This window comes from Macaca nemestrina, chromosome 14 (assembly GCF_043159975.1).
Source record: "Macaca nemestrina isolate mMacNem1 chromosome 14, mMacNem.hap1, whole genome shotgun sequence".
Lineage (NCBI taxonomy): Eukaryota > Metazoa > Chordata > Mammalia > Primates > Cercopithecidae > Macaca > Macaca nemestrina.
In genome coordinates this window covers 20,199,425-20,221,664 of record NC_092138.1, presented here as the reverse complement: position 1 = coordinate 20,221,664, position 22,240 = coordinate 20,199,425, and the positions used below count along the sequence as shown (strand labels likewise).

Genomic DNA, 22,240 nt, shown 5'->3' with positions numbered 1-22,240 from the left:
GAGCTCTTTAACCCCTATGTAAGGGCCTCCCATGGAGAGGCTGCATTTGTAACAAATTTGCAGTTCACATCAAACACTAAGATTAAGTCACGGCACAGAAAATGATTCTGGGTAGGTCTTCACATTTTTAATTATTGAAAAGAAGGTTAGAAAAATGAGGTCGACTTCATTTAAAAAAATTAAGAAGACCTCATTGCGAGAGGAACAGTCTTTGGGGAGTTGAAAGCTAGATCATGCCATGAGATGGTGTCTGACACTGTCAAAAGCACTGGAAGCTAAAGAGAAATCAGAAACACACAATTATCGTGCAGTTGCTGTATGACCACAAAGGTCCAAAGGAAAAAAGTGAAAAAAAAATTGTACAGTGACCTGCAAAAACAAAGGAAGAAGTAACAGTTTTGCAAAACTGCTATCCTGAGGGGACAGTCAAGGAGAGATTTTGGTTGCATGACATACGCTAGTCCCTTCCTCATATGGCAAATCCTGTGGCAGACAGGAGCCTGGCTGGTAGTCTGGTTAGGATGGTTAGCAGCAGAAGATTGCTCACTCCACAAACACTTCCATCTCCTAAAAAGCTCATTTTGCAGAGAACGAATCAACTTTCCTTTTTCCTTTTTGATACCTGGCATACATGTTAGAGTTCAAAGATGTGCAGCATTTATTAATAGGCATTCTGTTCATAAGAAGTTTACTTTTTTTTTTTTTTGAGACACAATCTCGCTCTGTCGCCTAAGCTGCAGTGCAGTGGCGCGATCTCGGCTTACTGCAACCTCTGCCTCCTGGGATCAAGTGATTTCTCCTGCCTCAGCCTCCCAAGTAGCTGGGATTACATGTACGCAGCACTATGCCTGGCTAATTTTTGTATTTTTAGTAGAGACAGGGTTTCACCTTGTTGGTCAGGCTGGTCTCGAACTCCTGACCTCGTCATCCGCCCACCTCGGCCTCCCAAAGTGCTGGGATTACAGGCATGAGCCATTGCACCCGGCCAAGCAGTTTGCTTTTAATACAAAGTTGCAGGTTCAAAACAAAGATCACTCAGTGGTATCAGGTGGGTTATAATCCTACCATTTTTGAAAGCTGTTCAAGGGAGACCATTCTGGAGGATAAAAGAGAAGTCTTCGAGATTATGCATTTCAATTTCCCTCTACCAAAGAACTAACCCAATCTAGAAAAATAACATTTTAAAAACTAAATTAAATATCTCCTAAAAAGATTCTATCACTGCATTTGGTAAATAGTTTCATTATCTTATGAATCTGAAGTCTGATGTAAAGAGAACACTAGTGCCAAATAGGGAAAGGGCCAGACATCTAAGTGTCTGCCAGATGCCAGGGCCAGGGCTGGGCTCCCAGCAACAGATTCTCAGGGGTAGTGCTCAAAAAAATAAATCAACTTTGTAATTGAAAACGAAAACAAAACAATAGCAATGAGAGAGAAAGAGAGAAAAGAAAGAAGGAAGTCTTTTTCAATTTGCCTATTTGGCTTTGTTAATTTATTCACCTTTTATATATGACAACTGTCAAAGCTATTGATTTTGATACAATTCTAAAACATATCAAGAAATAGCTGAAGATTACTTTTTAATTCTGGTCTGCCTGCCTTGCAATTGGGTGACGATGCTTACTTACTTCAGTTAAATTACACATATTTATTGGGAATCTGTTATACATTAAACTCTAATGCAGTGTGTTAGATGGAGGGAGACTGGCACAGAGAACTGGTACAAAATATGTTAAAATACCTTCTTTGCCTTTAGGGATTTCAGTCTACCTGTGAAGCAAAGAGAGCACCGATGAATCAATTAAGAAACAATTAAGTGCCAAATTGTGAGCTGCTAATGATGAATGCAACAGGAAGGGAGAGATGATTATGAACTGTAGTCACTGGAGAATAGTGTGCAGTAGAGGTGGGGGATGGGTTACCCTGTACAGACAGAATGGGATTTGAACAGGCAGAAAAGGAGAGATGAGAAGAAATTACGAAAGGTACAGAATTTCCTTTTTCCTCTATCATTCATTCAACAACTTTTATGGAAGGTCTACAATAAGCTAGGCCCTATGCTTAGGCTGAGCGTGAACTACAAAGGAAAAAAGACACAAATCATGTCCTCAAGGAGATTATAGTCTGGCAATGAAGATAAACATGTTATAAATAACCATACTACAATGCAGATGTAATGTGGGTCAAAAGAGAAGTTCCAGTGATTGCAGCCAAGAGCAATGAGCAATAGGTCATACTGATGTAAGTGGGTCTCCCGTGGTCATGTCAGTTATGTCACCTTAATTTGGATACTGGTTCTGTGAGATCAGAACTTTCGTTTTGACAAGGATGATCAGGTCTGGAGAGCTGGTCATGCTAACATGAGTTAGCGTAAACTAATTATAAATCAAAATTCAATTCATTATTTTAAACCGAAAAGACTTTAACCTGGTAATGAACTCAAGAATACCAGAGTCAGCAAGGCTTCTTGGGAAGTGGGGAGTCAAAAAAGGTGCTGAATGACCTTATGGGTTACATGAAGACAGCAGGATTCTTTGGTTCCCTGTGATTGGAAGTGGGATGGGGTTGTCTTCTAGTCATGTGCATGTTCTATTAGCCCTCTTACAAAAGACTGTCACTCCTATCTCTGCTTCAATTGATTGCTAAATCCTATGAAACCCTCTCATCAGCTGCAACATACCACCATACCATACCAGATACTACAAGTCAAGCACATATGACACACAATCCTTGCACTCAGAAGCCAAATCAACTCAATGAACATTTCTGGTCATTCATGCCATTTTTAGTGCTAGACATGCTTTGTGTGGCATTTAGTGGTACTTCCAGGAAATATTATCTAGAACTTTCTGTTGCTCACTTCCTACCAAATGTCTCATTGTGCAAAGCAGTATTTCTAGAGGACTGCTGAAGGAATGTAGGCCATCGCTTCACTCAGTACTCTAAAAGATATCTCTGGGTTAATTCAGAGCATCAGAGTCTTAAACTAGGTTTTATCTAAAGGGCATAAGCAGAATGCTACTGCATTTTAATAGTCATTCTTCACCTCTAAGAGGGGTTTGAATTTGTGTGTGTGAGAGAACGAAAATCAGATAGTAAATATAAGTATTTTAGGACTTTTGGACCATATGATCTCTGTTACAACTATCTGACTCTCCTGTTGGGTCCAAGGCAGCTATACACAATTCATAAACAAATGAGCATGGCTATGTTCCAACCAAACTTTATTTATAAAAATAGGCACGCTAATCCCTGTTCTACTAGGCACATCATCATCCTGATTAAAGACTGTAGAAAGGCCTACAAAGAAGAGGCCAAACTACTCAAAGTCCAAACAAACGTCCCACTAAAATGTGAGCAAACAGCAAACTGACTTGCCCACATCCACTCTGCCCTTTAGGCAGAGTGAACAAATGATAAACTGGGGCTAATCCCAGCCCTTTTTCCTGTTCCTTCTCTGTAATAAAGGTTAGAGGAGAGTTAAGCATATCTAAGCCTTATCTTTTTACCTCTAAGAGCATTCTGAGAAGGGAATAATAAAGACCACATCTTAGAATCATCAGCATTCACTGAGGAAGACAAATGCAGGGCTTTTTGTTTGTTGTTTTACTAAAGATTGGAAAATGTGGCCCACTAGATAACAAAACATGAAGAGAATTAAATATGTCACTCAAGTGAAAAGAACGACACTTTTGTTATTATTGTCACTCTAAAAAAGAGCAAACATATGCAAGGTCAATGCCCTCTTCTGACCTGGCTAAACATAGCATTTTTAGTAATTTAATCATGTAGAGAATAATTTCTCTGTTCATTACATTTCCAGGTAAATTTTAAGGTGCCAGGTTTTCATTTGACTGCATAGGATAATGACTTCTCAGATAAAGGGAATCTACTGCAACAGAATCAAAGGACTTGAGAATTTAGGAGGAGAATTTAAGGATTACATATCACATGTAATCCATGTCTGAGGAAAGTGAGGCTTAGTCAATGCTCCCGAGGTAGTGAGTAGCAGAGGGAATTCCAGCTGGACCTTGACCTAATATTCACACCATACAATGGTCTTATCTGCCTTCAAAAGCCTGGAGTAGGCTTAAACTTTTTCAAAAAAACTGTCAGAGGAAAATGTGGATGGATACAACAGCCAAACCAATATACCCTGGAATACAACTGTTTGACTCTTCAGTCAGCAACTTTTTAGCAAGGTACTTCCTCTTCAAGAAGGACTGGCCCTAAGTCAGGTGGATGTGTGTTACCCTATCCTTGAAATGCCTTTTGTTAAATTCAACATGGCACATAATATACTGGTGCAAGTTCATAATCAGACTCAAAAAATGTAAGCATGCGTTTAGAAGGTGAAACTCCAATGTTGACTTATGCCAAAAAGCCAATCTACTCATGTTCTTTATGGGCTCCGGATCATGTGGAAATTTCAAGAAGGTGTCTGATCTACCCAACTCCCTGGAGGGGAATTCAGTGAAGTAAGATTAGAAATTATTTGGTCTCTTAAGGCAAACACAGCTACAGTAGACTAGCCAAAGCCTGCATATGAGGCCTTTTCTCACTAAATGCCAATGTGATTGAGACTTGTGTCCTCTGGCTAATGTCAGGGAGATTTTGGTAGTGTAGGCAGTGAACTCATTTGACCTGATGTCTCAGTGTATTAAAGTAGGTGGTGAAATCTAGGGGGAAAAAAGTGAACTTACAACCATCTGTTTTTTGTGCTCTTTAATCATTTTCAGAGCCTTCAGGCTTTTTATCAATAACGAAAAAGTTAATAAAGTAATCTACAAAACTCCCTAGGATCTTTGAATGCTTTTTATTCTTTCATTAAATAGAATTGGAAGAATTCACCAAATTAAGGCCAATTGCAAATGTATCCACAACTGCTTATCCATTATCTGGAATTTCCCATCTCCTTGGTTCTAGCATTGCCGCCTGTCCTTTGAGTCATCTGATTACTTACTATGATAGGCAAGTTGGCTAATCAAAGTAGAAGGGAAGCTCAAATCATTTTATTGTGTCCTTCTCACTGGTTCCAGTAAAAGTGATTGGCTGGATTTTGGGGAAGAGGGGTTGAGAGATAAAGACTGTAGGTTAAAACAAAGAAATAACATTCCTGAATTATCTGTGACTTAGAACATCTTCCATGTTAGTACGGATAACTGCTGCTTATCTAAACATGGCTAACTTTTCATAATGATAACCAAAAACCTGTTGGGTTTGTTTTCCAGTCAATTTTATATAATTTTCCTTCTTGACTTTATAAATATGAAACTATCTGTAGACAATATTGATAAAGATTAATAATTTGTTCTTCATGGTAAGTGACTTATAAAACACCTAATCATAGGTATTTATCTACTGATTCATCTGTCTACCTATCCATCTATCTTATCTAAAAACTGTCAATCACCTATCTATCTATCAATCATCCATCCATCCATCCATCCATCCATCCATCCATCCATCCATCCAACCATCCATCCATCCTATGTGAGGTTGTAGTTCAGTGGTTAAAAGCTTGGGCTCTGGAATAAGCAAATTTGAATTCAAATCCTACTGCATTCACTTACTGAGTATGTGGCCTTGAACAAATTATTCAGTCTGAATCCTAGTTTCCTCTTCTGTTAGATGGGGATGCTAATAACTATCTACCATTGCAGGTGACTTTGAGGATTAAATGAAATAACACATGTAAATGACTAAGCACAGAATCTAACATATAGTAAATATTCAGTAAATAGCAGCTATTATTGTCTTTGATAAGGCTTTTCAGATCCTAGACCTTCAACAACAGCAGGAAACAAGACTTGAATGCCTTCGGTTCTGAACCTTCATAATCTTTAACAGCCAAAGAGAGATGGTGCCTATACCAAGGTCATTAAAATAGTAGAAATTACCCATCTATTATTTCATGAAATAATCACTTGTGAAAGTCAAACATGAGCACTGCTGTCAGGAACTGAGGGTAGAGGAGAGAGGCACTTTAGTAAACGTGATGATGGAAATAAAAGAGATATGTACACAGTGTTAAGACAGATGACATAGTGACTTACTGTCACTGGTGTTGGGCAAGGCTTTCAGAAAGGGTGACTCTTGAGTCGGGTCTTAAAGGATGAATAGGAGTTCATTAGAGAGAAAAGAAGACAGGCATGCTTGGCCTCTGCTCCCAGTATTTTTTGTAAGTTGCTTGCACTGAATCTCACAACCACCAGAGTTGTGGACAGAACTGCTATTACATGACAACCTTTAAGCAGGTGTGTGTGGCAGGGAGAGTCTTCTAATACCAGAAACTTAGATGTTATGTATTCCCTAAATCTACTCTGAAGACCTGCCACTAGAGACAGGCAGCACCAAAAGAAGTTGGTCCTAAGTTCAGAAATATTTCTGTAAGGTGGTGATATTCTGAATAAGAAATTAGGTCCAGAATAACGATGAAGTATGTTTCAATTATAAAGATAGGAACAACATAGAAACCCTATATGAAGAAAAGGAGGCAAGATAATATACTGAAGATGTACTAGGGTAATATACACAAAAAAGTCAGAAAGGAAAAGGGATAACAATTATCTCAAACACAGAGAAAAATTATTCTGAGTTATTCGTGAACATGATTTTTAGTACTGGGAAATCAGCAATGTTTAATATATGGGACCTACATCTTTGCCAGTGCTGTCATCTTTGCAGTTCCTGGAGCATCTGTTGTGACTACACTGGAGAAACATGTGGAACACAGCAGCAAATGAGTGACTCTATCACACCCGGGTCCTATTTCTGTTGAGAGGTTTACCTGGCTAAGGAAAATGTAAAGTGCCCACTACTAAGATGGTGAAGAATAAAGTAACTAACACTCAGGCCTCCTGGCACAGTGGGATTAAGGCAAATCAGACAGGCTGCTTGGGCACTGATGTATAGGTGGTACCAAAACATGCCAGGAGGAGACCTGAAAGTGGGTCCAGTTAACTCTGGTTTATACAGACAACCCCTTACATAACTGGCAGGAATAAATTGATTCTACTCCCTTTGAAGTAAAGAGAGTATTCTACAGAAAACGAAAAAAACAAACCTCCTTCTCTCAGTTTCACTTAGCTAAGGTGACCAAACGTCCCTGCCTGTCCTGGAGAATCTCAGTTTATGCCTGCTATTTCACTATAATTATTAATAGAGCCTCCTCTTTCTCAATGTGTCCTGGTTCAGATGATTAATCAAATAGTTGAAGAGATAAAATCTTCTATGCAGAAGAATGCCAATGTAGACCAACTGATACACCAACTGATAAAAGAGGAAAATAATTATTTTACGAATCCCAATGGAATTATTAAATCTGGCAAGAATTATCAGTTGGAAGTAAAACTATCAGATGAAGAGCTGATGAAGAACTAGAGATTGCTCAGTGACAAACTAACACGACGAGAGACAAGTAAAATACAACTTTATAATGGAGAGTGCCACTACCCTGATACTGTGGTAAATCTTAACTTCATCCACCATGGGTACAACATCACTTATAATACATTCTAGTCACAATGTTTAACTTGAATCTAATAAAGACTTTAAATGTAACTTCTAATTTATAGTAAATCCATGAGATACAGGAGCAAACTAAATCATACTATGAGAAGCAATCAGGCAAATCTAGGCCAATCTCTTGAATATGCCAGTGAAATGCAAAATGGGTCTCTACTAGATTAAAAGAACCTTAAGGGACATAACAACCAGATGCAATGTGAAGTCCTGAAATCAACCACCTCTAGAGGACATTTTGGAAGAATTTGGGAAATCTGAATATGAACTGGGTACAGAATGATAAAAAGAAGTTAATTAATTTTAGGTATAATAATGTATTATTATTTAGGTAGGAAAATGTCCTAGTTTTTTTAAAAAAGAGATACATACTGATACATCTAAGGATATAAGTACATGTTGTTAGAATTCACTTTATTACTTCAGCATAAAGTGTGGTTAAAAAAGATTTAGGTTATGTATGTCTACATATGTATATAATTTACTTTTATTTTTTATTTTTATTTTTGGAGATGGAGTCTTCCTCTGTCGCCCAGGTTGGAGTGCAGTGGTGTGACCGATCTCAATCGTGGCTCACGGCAACCTCCCCCTCCTGGGTTCAACCAGTTCTCCTGTTTCAGCCTCCCGAGTAGCTGGGACTACAGGCGCACCCCACCACGCCTGGCTACTTCTTTTGTATTTTTAGTAGAGACGGGGTTTCACCATATTGGTCAGGCTGGTCTCAAACTCCTGACCTCAGGTGATCCACCCACCTTGGTCTCCCAAAGTGCTGGGATTACAGGTGTGAGCCACCGTGCCTGGCCCACATATATATAATTTAGAAAATCAATTTATCCTCATTCCCACTAGGGGAATGTAGAACTATTTAAAGAACAATCATTTGAAGGAGTTTAGATCAGCCTGTGCTAGATGGCCCCATGTTTTAGTCTTGCTTTATCATAAGGAATGTGCCCGTTTCTACGGTAGACTAAGCCTGCACTGACAGAACTCTAGGACAGCAGCTTTTCCCAGGATCACGGCATGGACAGGTCTGGAGAAACTGTCTAGGAGAGCTCCTGCCCTAAGCAAGTTAGATGTGGCAGCATCCAGTTCTCATACTAACTAATGGTTCCATGTCTAGAAATTCACAAATCTAAACTGAGGGTATGTCATCAGAGATATGATGAAGTCTTGTCTCAAGAACATATCCATAGTCCAATAGAGGTGTCCTAGGTGCAAAGAGGCTCTCAGAAGGTCCAACCCAGGAGGAGGAGGCAAACCCTAAGGGGAGAGATGTAACCCTAGTAAGCACATAATTACTAGATACTGGGGGCCTCTGACTGCCCAGTAGCAGGACTCTCTGTAGGGAGAACAGTTACAGATGACAGGTAAAGAGTAGACCAGGTAGGGAGGGGAGGAGATAAGACTGAAAGTAAAAAGATAGAGCGTAGAAGAAAAATGATGCAAGGTGAAGAATTTATCAGTAAATGTAACTTGGGGGGCTCTGACGGCCCAGTAGCGGACTCTCTGCAGGGAGAACAGTTACAGATGACAGGTAAAGAATACAACAGGTAGGGAGGGGAAAAGATAAGACTGAAACTAAAAGTTAAAAGATAGAGGTTAGAAGAAAAATGATGCAAGGTGAAGAATTTATCAGTAAATGTAACTTTATAATGGATGATGAGTTAGTCTTAAAGGCTAGGGCAAGACATCACAGTAGCAAAGTGAGAAACAGAGAGGAGTTAAGAGAGAGCCAGAGAGATTCAGAGCTGAGGGTGGAGGGTAAATAAGCAGACAGAAGAGACACAATGAATGGGAACAGGGAATGATGGATGAGATACAGCAGCAACATGGGGAGATAGATGGAATTTGAAATGGCAAAAGAAACAGAAGGACAGAGGGGGCAGGAGTAAAAAAGACAGCTGGTCAAAGGTTGAGGGGGCAGAATTTAGAACAGACAAGAGCTGAATGCATCTTTTTCATCTCTGTACTCACAGAAACTTATACAGTGGGAGCCCAGGAGGAAGGAACAAAGGGACAAAGGACAGAGGGAGGGAGAAGAGCCAAATGGAAGGCAGGCAGGCAGGAAAGCAGAAGAGAAAGACCAGAAATGAGAAGAACTATATGAAGGTGTGGAAGGACGATGAAAGGAAGAATGAAGAAAGTACACATTTCAGAGGCTCGCAAGGGGGTTAATGCTAGTTAAAATATTAACTACTACAAATATGGTGCTCACGAGCATTGTGCCACACTTCAGAATGGCCTAATTCAAATCTACCATAAGAATACAAAAAATAGTTTGATCAGGCAACATTTCTGTGGCTGATGTGAATCATATCTTATATAAATGCCTGGAATTAAGAGTAAAAGCATGACAATTTTACTGAAAAAACAGAGTCATATAGCTCTTAGAATCTTCCATGCACTTCTGAGTGATGTCAAGCAGCCTACTATCAGGGCCTCTTATTTTCCCCAGGGACCCGCTCTCATCCAGTGGATCACTTTATCATATGAACTGGCATAAGGCTGCTGATTATTTTCTACCCATTCTTCTGTCTTCCCAGAACCAAAAAACAAGAGGCAGATGCTGTATTAATATAACTAATGTAGACAGAAACCTGGCTAAATACTACCAAAAGAAAACTCACTATTCAGGTGCCTGGTTATCTACATTGCTTACTACATTGATCACATTAATCCAATGATTGCCAAATCTTTACTTCCTTTCTGTTAGGTGAGATTTATTGCAGAGAAGTAACAGATTTCTAGGATGCAAATCTTTCCCAGGACATGAGTTTGAATGACAGCTCACAAAATAATTCTGGAATTAGAAATTAGACTCACATGAAATTTTCATGCAAAGGAAAACCTATCCATCAACATAATAGTGGCTCCCAGAAAGCAGTCAAGTTCTGGATCTGAAAACTGGAAACCAGGAAGTCTGATGTTTTAAGAAGCCATAATCAAACATATTTTTTGTTTGCAGTTGCTAATGTGTGTAGGTGTTTTCTAGCACATGAATACGACTGAATTTTGTATCAAAAATTATTATTACAAGATTTCAAATCACAATGGCATATGTGAGAATTGCTAGTTTGCAATTTGGGGGAGGAGATAGGTTGGTGAAATCAGATTCCTAGAGTCTTCAGTTTGTTTTTCAAACAGAAAACAGAAAACAGTAAAAGAAATATTCTCCCTGACTCATGATACTAGTCCCTGATAATCTAATTTAGATTTATGAGGTTGGCATAAGTTCAATATCTATGCTCCCTAACTTTTGAAGTTTGAATCGTGTATGACATACACAGGACAGAATAAAGAAGTTATGATAATCACAAAACCTCCAAATGGAAGTAAAGAGAAAAACCCATAGGGCCTCCTGGAAAGATACTCACTATTTGGTAGAGTCAGATAATTGATATTCTCGTCGTCTATCATAGCATTCCTGGATTCCAGGATCATTCCATAAACTCTTTATTGCATCTACATATGGATTCTCAAAAGCAGACACCTTCTCCACATCAACTTCTCGAACTAATTGTGCATGAGCCTGTTTAAATAAAAAAAAAAAAAGGCAGTTTTAATAATCTACTACTTTCCAAATTTTCTTTGCTTTGCATATTACATTACATACAATTCAGGTAACAACTTCCTTCATATACTGGTCTTTAAACTGGTTTAAAATAAAGTCATGTTCCATATTTTTTGTTTTTCTTAGCGAGAACTCAGTCCCAAATCTTTCCCTCTAGAGTAAACTTTGATGTTACTTAGATTTGATTAGAGGAAACTAGAGGAAGGTGGCATATTCGGCTCTCCCATCAGAACAATGAGAATGTTATGCTTACACGGACCACTATTTTTACATATTATCATAATCCTAAAATAATATTAAAAGAAAAGGAGGCAGGAGTAATTATTCCTCTATGTTTATAGTTTATTATAATCTAACACATAATATAGCCAGCGTATGGGTGTTGTATGTCTAAGCAAAAACTCAATCAGAATCCTGAACTAATCAGGATTAGCTTCTCTAGTTCACTTTTAGAATAGGGTGTAAAACCATTAGAAGAACAATTAATAGCAGTAATTTAATCTGGACAACAATGACAATTACCTCTCCACTCTTATGCACCCAAACTTTCAAAATATTTGTTTTTTATCTGTCTTATCTACATTATCAGATTGAGTACCCCCATTCAATCTTTTAACAATGTAAAAGAACTTGGTTATATTCATTTAGCAGGAAGGAGATAAAGAGACTAAAAATTTTTTAAATAAGATTGCAATGAAAATATTTTATGATCAACCCTCAAATTAGCCGGAATACACCACTGCCTAACAATCAAAATTAAACTAGGGTTTATGGAATGCAATATATATACACAAAGTATACATATAAAAATATGCAACTGAACACAAATAACTAATTGTGTTGGACACTGGAGGCAGACGGTTGATAATTACTGAAACAGTACTGATATTGTGCAGAAATACAAACTTCTAAACAAGGTTAGTGAATGGCTATCATGATGACATCATGGCCAAACTATTTATTTCACAGAATATTAAGCAGACAGAATGTTAATAAATGTAATCCAGTTAGGCCCCGTCTGGTTCCCAATCTTTACCTTCCTTCTCTTCTCTTGTGTGGGAATAGCCCCATGCCAATAGACTAATCTTGACTTAAGGTTTTAGGAAGCTCAACACACTGAGACTGAAGAAATCACCTTTCTTATTTGTTCTGTTCTGTGACAACTGGATCTAGTAACTGAGAAGCCCTAGCACTTGCTGGTATTCTGATTTTGGAAAATGAATCCCTGTAGCTGCTTTCTGTCCTGAGTCCCTGTGTAGGCAGTCTTCCATGTTATCCCACCTACGATCTTACCAGCCTGGAGTCCTGTTCCTGAGTCCCATGCCAGGTGGGGCCCACCTCCATTACCGTTCCCCTCTGAGACTCTCCCTTTGAAAACAGAGCATCACTGGCTCCTCAATGAATCCCCACTGCTGTGCTCTACCTCTTAGGCAGTGTAATATTTGTTATCTTTCTCTTTAATCATGGTTTAAGTTCCAAGTTCCAAGACAGGCTCAACACCGCATAATCAGGGCCTAGCAAGGTGCCTGGCAAGTGGTAGATGTTCAACAAATATTTGTTGGTTGGTTGGAAGGAAAGAAGGAAAGAAGGAAGGAAGGGAAGGAGGGAAGGGGAGAGAGGAAGGGAGGGAGGAAAGGAGGGAGGGAGGGAGGGAGGGAGGGAAGGAGGGAGGGAAGAACTGAACTACACTAGAAATTAGGAATTCTAACTTCTAATTCAGGCTTTACCCATAACACTGGTCATAACCTTTAGGAGAAACTACTTTTCCTCTTTATAACTTAATTTTCTGTGTTCATAAGAAAAGGCAATTGAACCAAATCACCAAAGAGCTCATCTAGCCACAAGCTGTATGATTGTAAATATATAATGAATACATCTACAATGCATAGAGCACCAAAATGTTAAGACACTGTCCCTCTGGGAGCACCCAGTAGCCCTGAGCAAAACATGAACTTACTATATTACACAATAACTGTATCACACAATACAGGACAGAATGCAGTTACATATGCACATGAGCGATGCTGCAGGGGGGTGGCATAAGTGCAACTGTGTATGGACTGAGGAGGACAAACAAGGTGTCAGAGAGAAGATAGGATTTAGCTGGCAGGTAAAGATGAAGATGAATGACCCCTCCAAGCAAAAGCAGCATGGAAAAAATAAACATGGCACTTTAAAAAAACTGTGACCACTGTTCACAGTTAAAAGAGGCTACCTTCTTTTGACTGCCAAAAAAAAAAAAAAATTGTCTTGTGAGAAAGTTTCATGTTGACTCTGAATTCAAATTAACCTCTACACTGTAAGCTTTTGTCTCTGCTATAAACCCATTACTCAGAAGTCAACCTCCATCAAAACTAAGAGAGAATATTGCCTTCAAAAACAGAGCAATCACCATGTTGCCTTCACCCAGGTTGGAATTTCTAAGTCACTTTTACTGCCTCCTAAGCTTTGTTATTTCATTCCATCCTTGCTGTTTTGGAAAATGACATTCAAATATAATCAACCATAATTTGCATTTATGTAAGAGCTTTCATCTCAGATTCTCTAAGTTATTTAAAAGTATGACAGCATTTTACAAAATACATACAGATTTTTTAAATTGTGCATATAAACGTTCCCAATGGAAAGGCAATACTCTCAATTTCTTGTTTAAAAAAAAAAAAAAAAAAAAAAAAACTTCTGTATGTGGAAACAGTATTTTTTTTAGCTATGTTAGAATAGGAAGATAAATGAGACCCTTTTTTCTATTTGTCCAAATGTCAAATGTGAAATAGTAGTAAAAATTGTAAGTAGTTATGCTAAATTAAACAATTATTAATGAAAAAGACTGATGAAAAGGAAAAAACTCAACTCAAATATTACAAATAACAAGTCAATTACAATAGACTATCCTGTTTATTTTGAACATTGTGCACAGAAAAGCAAGGGAGGGCCAGCCGTGCTGGCTCATGCCTGTAATCCTAGCACTTTGGGAGGCTGAGGCAGAAGGATCACTTGAGGCCAGGAGTTCAAGACCAGCCTGGGCAACATGGCAATACCCCATCTCTATTAAAAATACAAAAATTAGCCAAGCGTGGTGGTATGTGCCTGTAGTCCCAGCTACTTGGGAGGCTAAGGCAGCAGGATCATCACTTGAGCCCAGGAGTTCAAGGTTACAGTGAGCTATGATCACGCCACTGCATTCCAGCCTAGGTAACAGAGAGAAATACCATCACTACAAAAAAAAAAAATTCCTAGTATGATTTAATGAATCACATAAACAAAATGTAAAATATAATTTTATTTCATTTTAAGTTACAGTTAAAATATACTGGGTGGAAATATTTAATGATGAATGCTAGCTTTCATAATTCTTAGCAAGCTGGTGGCAAGGCTTAGAGGGAACATTGTGAGAACTAAGTAGCTACTCTCAGAAACTCTGGCAGAATTCTAGGGAAAGACCACATGGAAACCGCAAGATGTGCCAATGTGGTAATGTCTTGTTTTCAGAATTCAGTCGTCATAAAATTCAGGTAAATCTTAGATGTGTTGATGTTTCCATGTTTGCTTCTGCAAACGGAAGAAGGAACTGAGGTCCTACCACAGTGGGTCTTACCCTGCCCACAGCAGGCCAAGCCTTTAGGTGAAATGAAAAAGATCTCATAGTCACTTTGGAAGAATTTTCAAAATCTCATTAACAGCTTGAAGGCGGCTTTAGACTGGAATGTCACACCTACCCAGAAGTAGAAAGTCAAATGGTAACTTCCACATTTGTGGAAGCTCTTAGACACAAATATCCAGCTTATTAGGCCTGCTCTGTCTGAAGGGATGCCCAACACACACAGACGACCTCAAAATCAGAAAAAGTACAAGCCAGCATCAGAGTTCATCTCAATTCTGAACTGCAGCACACATCTTCCTACTTTTTTTCTAAGTGCTTATTTCCTTTTGGCATTTGACTCTAAAGAAAAAAATCATAAACTCTTAAATGAACTGTGAAAAAAAAAAAAAAAACCAGCCTCAGCCTTTTTGGTTTTGTTTTCTTCTGCTCAAAGAAAGTACAGAGTGAAATGATGGATGCTGAGACAAGACTGACTGTGTTGTAAATCCACTTCCAACAGTACTAGCTGACTGTGATCTTGTACAAGTTAACATCCTCAACCTCTGCTTCCTAATTACCTCCCTCTCATAACTCATTAAATGAAGGTAATAATAGCACTTATTTTAGAGGGTTAAATTACAGAACACATATAAAATACTTGAAGGAAGAGCCAGACACCTGAGGCTACTAGTCACTTAAAATGCCAAAAAAAAAAAAAAAGGAAAAATAGTACAAAAAATATAAACCATGGTACAAATACCCACTAGATTCTTGTGACACTGGGAAAGTCATTCAAGCCTAAATTTGCTCAAATGTGAAATTACAGTCTGGAGGCCCTTACTGGATAATAGATCTCTGAGTTCTCAAATTTGCAAATACTGCTTAGCATAAAATCTCCTGCAGAAAACTTGGACATGAACTGTATTTATCAGACTGTTTCACATTTTCTGACTTCATTAGAACCTGAACAGCTGACCTTCTTTCAGGCACATTATATGCAGAGTGACAGTTGTTGCTGTATCTTTTTCTGAGCATTACTGCATAAATGACAAAGAACAGCAAAGTCATACTGAACTGCTGCTGGCTGGGTTCTCATTGTGAGTGACTCACTCCCATAAAACAGCCTCTCCACATTTATGATTCAACATGTGGCTCAGCAAAATTAGAAATTACTACATGACACAGCCTTTTGAAGCTCCTCATGAAAACGAAAGATCTTCTGTGTGGAGTCTTTAAGTGGTAAGGATCCACTGTTTCTTCTTTGCTAAGCTTCCACATCCTTCTTAAACTTCGTATTAGATGGAAACTACTGAATCTCAAATTAGTAATTCTGGGAACCACAGTAGCAAAGAGGAAGAACTTGAACAACAGCCTGACACCAAATCAGGTTTCAATAATAACTCTGTCATGTACCAGCCCTGTATCTTTAGACAAGTCACTCAACCTTCCTGAACCTCAGTTTCCTCATCTATAAGATGGAACAATTTGTTGTAGGGCTGTTAGGAAAAGTAAAAGAGATGTTTCTAAAATGCCTAGTACAAATATTGTAATTACTATGAAATCTTCTGGTATCTCAAAAGTACCATTAACAATTAACTATTTCAACAAATATTTGTCACTCACGTGTTAGGCAATATACAAGACACCAATAGAGAATGTATGTTAAATACAATGTTCTAGATTACAATGTTAAAGAAGAAAGTTTATTAAACTGCCACATATCCTTTCTTTAAGACTTCACAAATTGATTTATTAACTCATTATTAAGTTTGTTTCTTCTATCATTAGATTTTTATTTTTAATCTTCATTATGGTCACCAAGGCAATCAAAGACTACCGTCTTTCCCAAAAAATATTTGCTGGAACTATGATTCTCCTTTTGGTTTTGCTGGCCTATAGGCTTTATTTGCACATTCCAACATAGAATGGGGATTCCTTCTTGGGTAGAGGAAATACTCCTCCTTTATTGTTTAAAATTCTTTTTTTTTCTTTTCAGAGAACTCAATCTCTTTCTTGGCCCTACCACTACCATTTTCCGTGTAAATATTCTCCTATTTGGTTCTTTAACATTTTCCTTTTTCATGTTTGTCTGTAATGTCGTAATTATCAGTATCAATGACATTGTAGGTCAGATGCTTGATGCAGCATGACAAAACCTACATCAAACACTTCCAGAGTATGTTGATTGATATAATTACATGATCCCATTACAAAGAATATTGCCTTCAGGTCTATAAAATCTTGGGGTACAATGTAAAATTTTGCACTCTCTGAAGTTCTACTATTATCTTCATAATTATGATGCTGTAGTATCCTAGTATGGGTGTTGTGTGCGTGTGTGTGTGTGTGCATTATTAATATCACCAAAAAAACTAGTTTATCTTCAGAGAGTTTATACAAAGTCACAGTTGATTTTAAAAAATTGAGGAGCGATTACTTTAAAGATATGCATATTCATTAAAATTCAAAACAATTAGGGTATGGTCTGTATGGCTACTTTCAAAGAGTATTTGAGGAACATTAATTATGTTAATGGAAAATTAAGTTAATTGGAATGTTAATAGTTATTTATTTGACAAATGGGTTCTGAAGCCAAAGTAAGAGAATGGAGAGAATAATGGTTATAAACAGTCAAACAGATGTCTGTGCTGCAGAACACAGGAGTTACAATAAAGCAATAGCCCTTACCTAGAAAGGCTTAAATCCATGAGCCTAGCATTGGGGATATTATTGGATTTTCCAAACTTGTTTGACCATGGAAGCTTTTTTTGCCTCCAGATCTGTTGACGAGACTGGTGGTGTATTAAACCATGTTTTGAAAACACTGACTAGAGACTGAGACTCCTAACAACCAACTATAGGTTGATTTTACACAAACGAAACAACTGATTGACTAATTTCTCCCCATTTTGGCATAACAGGTAAATGCCTGCTTTATAGATTCATATCATCTTCATTTCTGAGATCACATAATTGTTATGTGGTTCATTTCCTGATATTACATCTCAGAAAAAGCCTAATCATTTTAGTCTTTTGTAATGTCTGTGCTCCTACAATGTTATTAACCAGAGGAGTATGTTGCTGCTGGTTTGGAATTTTATTTTATTTGACAACAGGAAAAACAGATAAAGAAGATTTCCCTGTTCAGTTGGTAGAATTAGACAGGTGAAAAAATAAAAAGAACAAGCTCTTCGATTAAAAAAAGGCCCAAATGCTCCCAAGAATTTCAAAGTCTTACACAGGAAATATCTTTCTGGAACATCCCATGTGAAATCTGACCACTGAAGCTTCAGACATTCAAGAAACTGTGTTGGGAAAAACTGAAAGTGAAAGGCTCACTTTCCCAGAATCTTGGGGAAGGAATGGAACTTTTAAAATACCTTGCTTAAATGCCCCTTTAACGAGCAAGAAACTGTTCTATTAATAAAAATACAGAAAGAAACAAAAGCAATACCTCTTTATCCTATGAAAAAGAGTAATGAAGCAGTCAGAATTTTTTTTTTTTTGAGACAGAGTCTTGCTCTGTCACCCAGGCTGGAGTGCAGTGGCATTATCTCGGCTAACTGCAAGCTCTGCCTCCTGGGTTCATGCCATTCTCCTGCCTCAGCTTCCTGAGTAGCTGGGACTACAGGTGCCCACCACAATGCCAGGCTAATTTTTTGTATTTTTAGTAGAGATGGGGTTTCACTATGTTAGCCAGGATGGTCTCGATCTCCTGACCTCGTGATCCATCTGCCTCGGCCTCGCAAAGTGCTGGCATTACAGGCACCACGCCCGGCCTAGAATTTAAGTAGGAAGAAGGGAAGGAAAATAACTCACATTCTACAAGGCATGGTTTTTTTGGTAACAAATTATATAATTTGTCACTTTAAATAAAGACCCAAAGTTTGAAAATATTATAGATAAGAAGTGTAAAAAGTTACCTGGACCAGTGTTGAGAAACTGTTAACTTTCCGTTGAGAGTATAATAAAATAGTTCTAGTCTACTATACACTTTTGAGTATAAAAAAGCTACCAAACTAGTTAATGTTTGTATTAGCCTGTTCTATAAAGAACTGCTATAAAGAACTACCTGAGACTGGATAATTTATGAAGAAAAGAGGTTAACTGACTCATGGTTCTGCAGGCTGTATAGGAAGCATGAATGGGAGGCCTCAGGAAACTTACAATCATGGTGGAAGGTGAGGGGGAAGCAAGCACGTCTTACCATGGTGGAGCAGGAGAGAGAGAGAGAAGTGGGAGGTGCCACACACTTTTAAACGATCAGATCTCGTGAGAACTCACTCACTACACTATCATGAGAACAGCAAAGGGGAAATCTGTCCCCACAATCCAATCACTTCCCACGAGGCCCTTCCCCCGACAAGTGGGGATTACAATTTAAGGTGAGATTTGGGTGGGGACACAGAGCCAAACCATAACAATGTTGTATGTCTTTAAAGTATTTATTGACTGGCAAATCTATGTTATTACATTGATATTATTCAAGGAAGTGTGTGCATTAAAAATTTTTTTTCAAATATAAAATTCTTCCTAAAATATAAACTTTTGATATATCAATATAGACTTTAAAGTAAAAAATGAGCAGAAATATTTTTCTTGTACTTTATGTACTTCATGTACTTTAGTCATGTTCTTAGCCATATCTCTTTCTAATATCATGTCCCTAACATCCTTCAGATAACTGTATTTTTTCAATATTGACATATTATATATTTAACTATTTCATAGAATTGTGTGTAACATTCTTAAAAATTGCCTTAACCATTTTAGGTCAATAAATTTGAAACTGTTGACATTTTCAATCATGCTCTTGTTGGTAGACCTTAATAGTTTTAATTCAGAAACAGTCTCTCTTGTTGGCTAAGATACTTGGTAAGCTTTGAACAAGGTCTGCTGAATGGTAAGTAATCTCACTCTATTATGTTTTTCAAATGGAGGGACAAATATTTCAATTCAAATATTTTCATAGAACTATATTTTGGTATTAGTTCAGAATACTATTATTTCACAAATACGTTTAGGAGATGAAACTCATAAACAGATTATTGCAGCTTGTTTGGATACAACTGTGACTGACGTAAGCCATAACTATTCTAAGAATATTTCTGGTCCATTGGTTTATTAATTTAATATATACAGTATTTTACCATGACACTATGCTCCATGAAAAACTACACTCATATCAGTACCACAAAATACATTACTTTGAACACTGACTTTTAAAATTTTTTAAAGAAGCAAAAAGCATTTACTATAGCAATCAAAACCATGTTGGATATTTCACTTTATCAGCATGAACTTCTAAAAGCTTCATCTTGATTCCATGAATTAATGAAGGAAAAAACCAAACCATCAATTACCTGCAAAGTTTTTCTTCTGCTAAGAGAATTAACAGATTAATTGCTATTGCTTCATTTTTTTGTACATGCATAAGAAAACCTGGAAAATAATGAACTAAATTAACTTGGAAAGAAAGTCATTTGATCTAAAAGAAAAGTCATGCTTCTCAGAGTGATATAAAAATGCATTCTCTGCTGCTGCACAAGCTACAATGTCATCTTTGGGCACAGTGTTCTGAAAATAACAGCAAACTCTTGAAATAGATGTTGATACTCTTTCTGAAGACTTGTGTCTTTTGTATTTTGTGTGGTTGATTATATTCATGGCTACAATGGTGGATGTTAAGTATTGATAAATAATTTTATATGAATTACACATTATCGACTTTCTTGAGAAACAAAAATACAGTACTTAATTTTTTCTTAAACACGCATTTTCAAGTTTTGAAAAAAAATTATGGCCAAAAAGATATGTTGCAAAATAAAAGCATTATGAAACAATAAAACAGATTTACATCAAACAGTAAATGATACTGCAAAATCTTTCACACCTCCACAGTAAGACTGCTTCAGCCTTCATTTTCCACACACATTTCACATATACCTAGCAACTGCCCACTGACCCTTCTCATAGAAGTGTGGTGTCTTCGTGGACCTGGCAGCCTACACACCAGACCATGATTGATGGATACAAGTACTGGAAGAGTTTGGCTGTCCCTAGTCACTTTTGTCCCAGCTTACTCCATATTAGCAGGAATGCCCACATAGTGTCTTTGAAAGAGAGATGCAGTTACAATGCATCTGGGAAGGGATATCAGATTCAACCAAGTGTAAAGTGAGAAATCTGTTTAATTGCAAAGGCAGAATCTAGAAATACAAAGTGGATGTCTGTTAAATACATCCTGGATTATTTTAATGCAGCTATTAATAAGAAAGCTTCATTAAAAAATAAAAAAAACTGGAATAAATGCTAAACAGGTGGGAGGCAGGGACAACAGGTGTAAACACAAGTATCTCAGGCAAACTAGGACTTACGATCAACCTATCCATGGGGAAGACTTGAGCAAGATATAAGAGGCCTAAATGTGAGATAACGGTCTGCACATCTACCTGATACAGCAAAATTTTGTAAAGGGGTCAGTATCTAAAATTGAGAGCATTAGCATTAAAAACGACAAAAACAAAAAACACACCCAAAAAACAGATGTCCTAATTCTCTTGACAGATTAGAAGTCCCAGCAACACTGCACCATATTCCAAGAGGACAACAGGCTGTAGCTAAGAAGACTGCCAATAGCTTCCCACTATTGTCAAGAATAATGAGAGAGTACATAAATTTTTATAAAGGTGAAAAATATTCTATGTTCTATAATGCAAAAACAAACAATGCTGTGGCAAATAATAGAACCTGGCCAGCTTCTCATTACCTGCCTGACCCTGAAATAATGAGTTTGCACCCTACCCCCATGCCCAACTCCCCATAAGTCTGGTGTCGTTGTTGTGTCATGAGATGAGGAAGCTTATGAACTCTCAATAGAACTGAGAATTATGCTGAATCTGACTCCTACGAGTGGGCATTTTCTCAGCTTCCTGGCTAGAATCAGTTAAAAAATGTGCACCTGGGATCATCTAATGTTCTTTCCCCACCAGCCCTTTAATTTATGCCCTAGATGCTTGTGCTATGAGTTCCAACACACACAAATCTGAACAAGGCAACTAAGGCATGCCTTAAGTGCCAAATGGTACCACATGGTTTGGGTTGTCAAGGGTGGTCATATGCACGTGGATAAGGGTCTATGGCTTTGGAGTCAAACACATGGAATCAAACCATGTTCCCATTTCCTTGCTTTGGGATCTCTCCAAGCCTCAATTTCCTTATCCCTCCAATGAGGTAATGATAACTATGTCACAGCACTGTTGTAACGATTAAATGTAATAATATATACAAAACAGTATAGTAATAGGCACACATTAATGGGTCAGTAAACAGAAACAATCCTTGGTTTGTACGTCAGATATGACTCAGGAGGAATGATACTGAAATGTCCTCACACAACCCTTTTTTTGTATTCAGTAAAACAATCCTTTTGAGTGTAAGATCTTTTGGGCATCTGTTACAAAAATAATCATTTCTATGGTTTTTACCAACATGCTGCAGCACTATTAGTTTAAGAAAATGCCATTTTAAATTCTCAAGATACGGGTTACATATAATAATTACAG

At 37.6% G+C, this 22,240-nt stretch overlaps 1 protein-coding gene across 1 annotated transcript in view; it reads right to left on the bottom strand.

Moving 5' to 3' along the window:
* The window catches only part of LOC105498714 (G protein subunit alpha q), a 321,416-nt gene that overhangs the window by 86,519 nt on the left and 212,657 nt on the right, over window positions 1-22,240 (bottom strand). Inside the window, exon 3 of the mRNA XM_011770985.3 lies at window positions 10,899-11,053. Within this exon, the coding sequence (XP_011769287.1) occupies window positions 10,899-11,053 (155 nt within the window). The remainder of the gene's footprint in view (window positions 1-10,898; window positions 11,054-22,240) is intronic.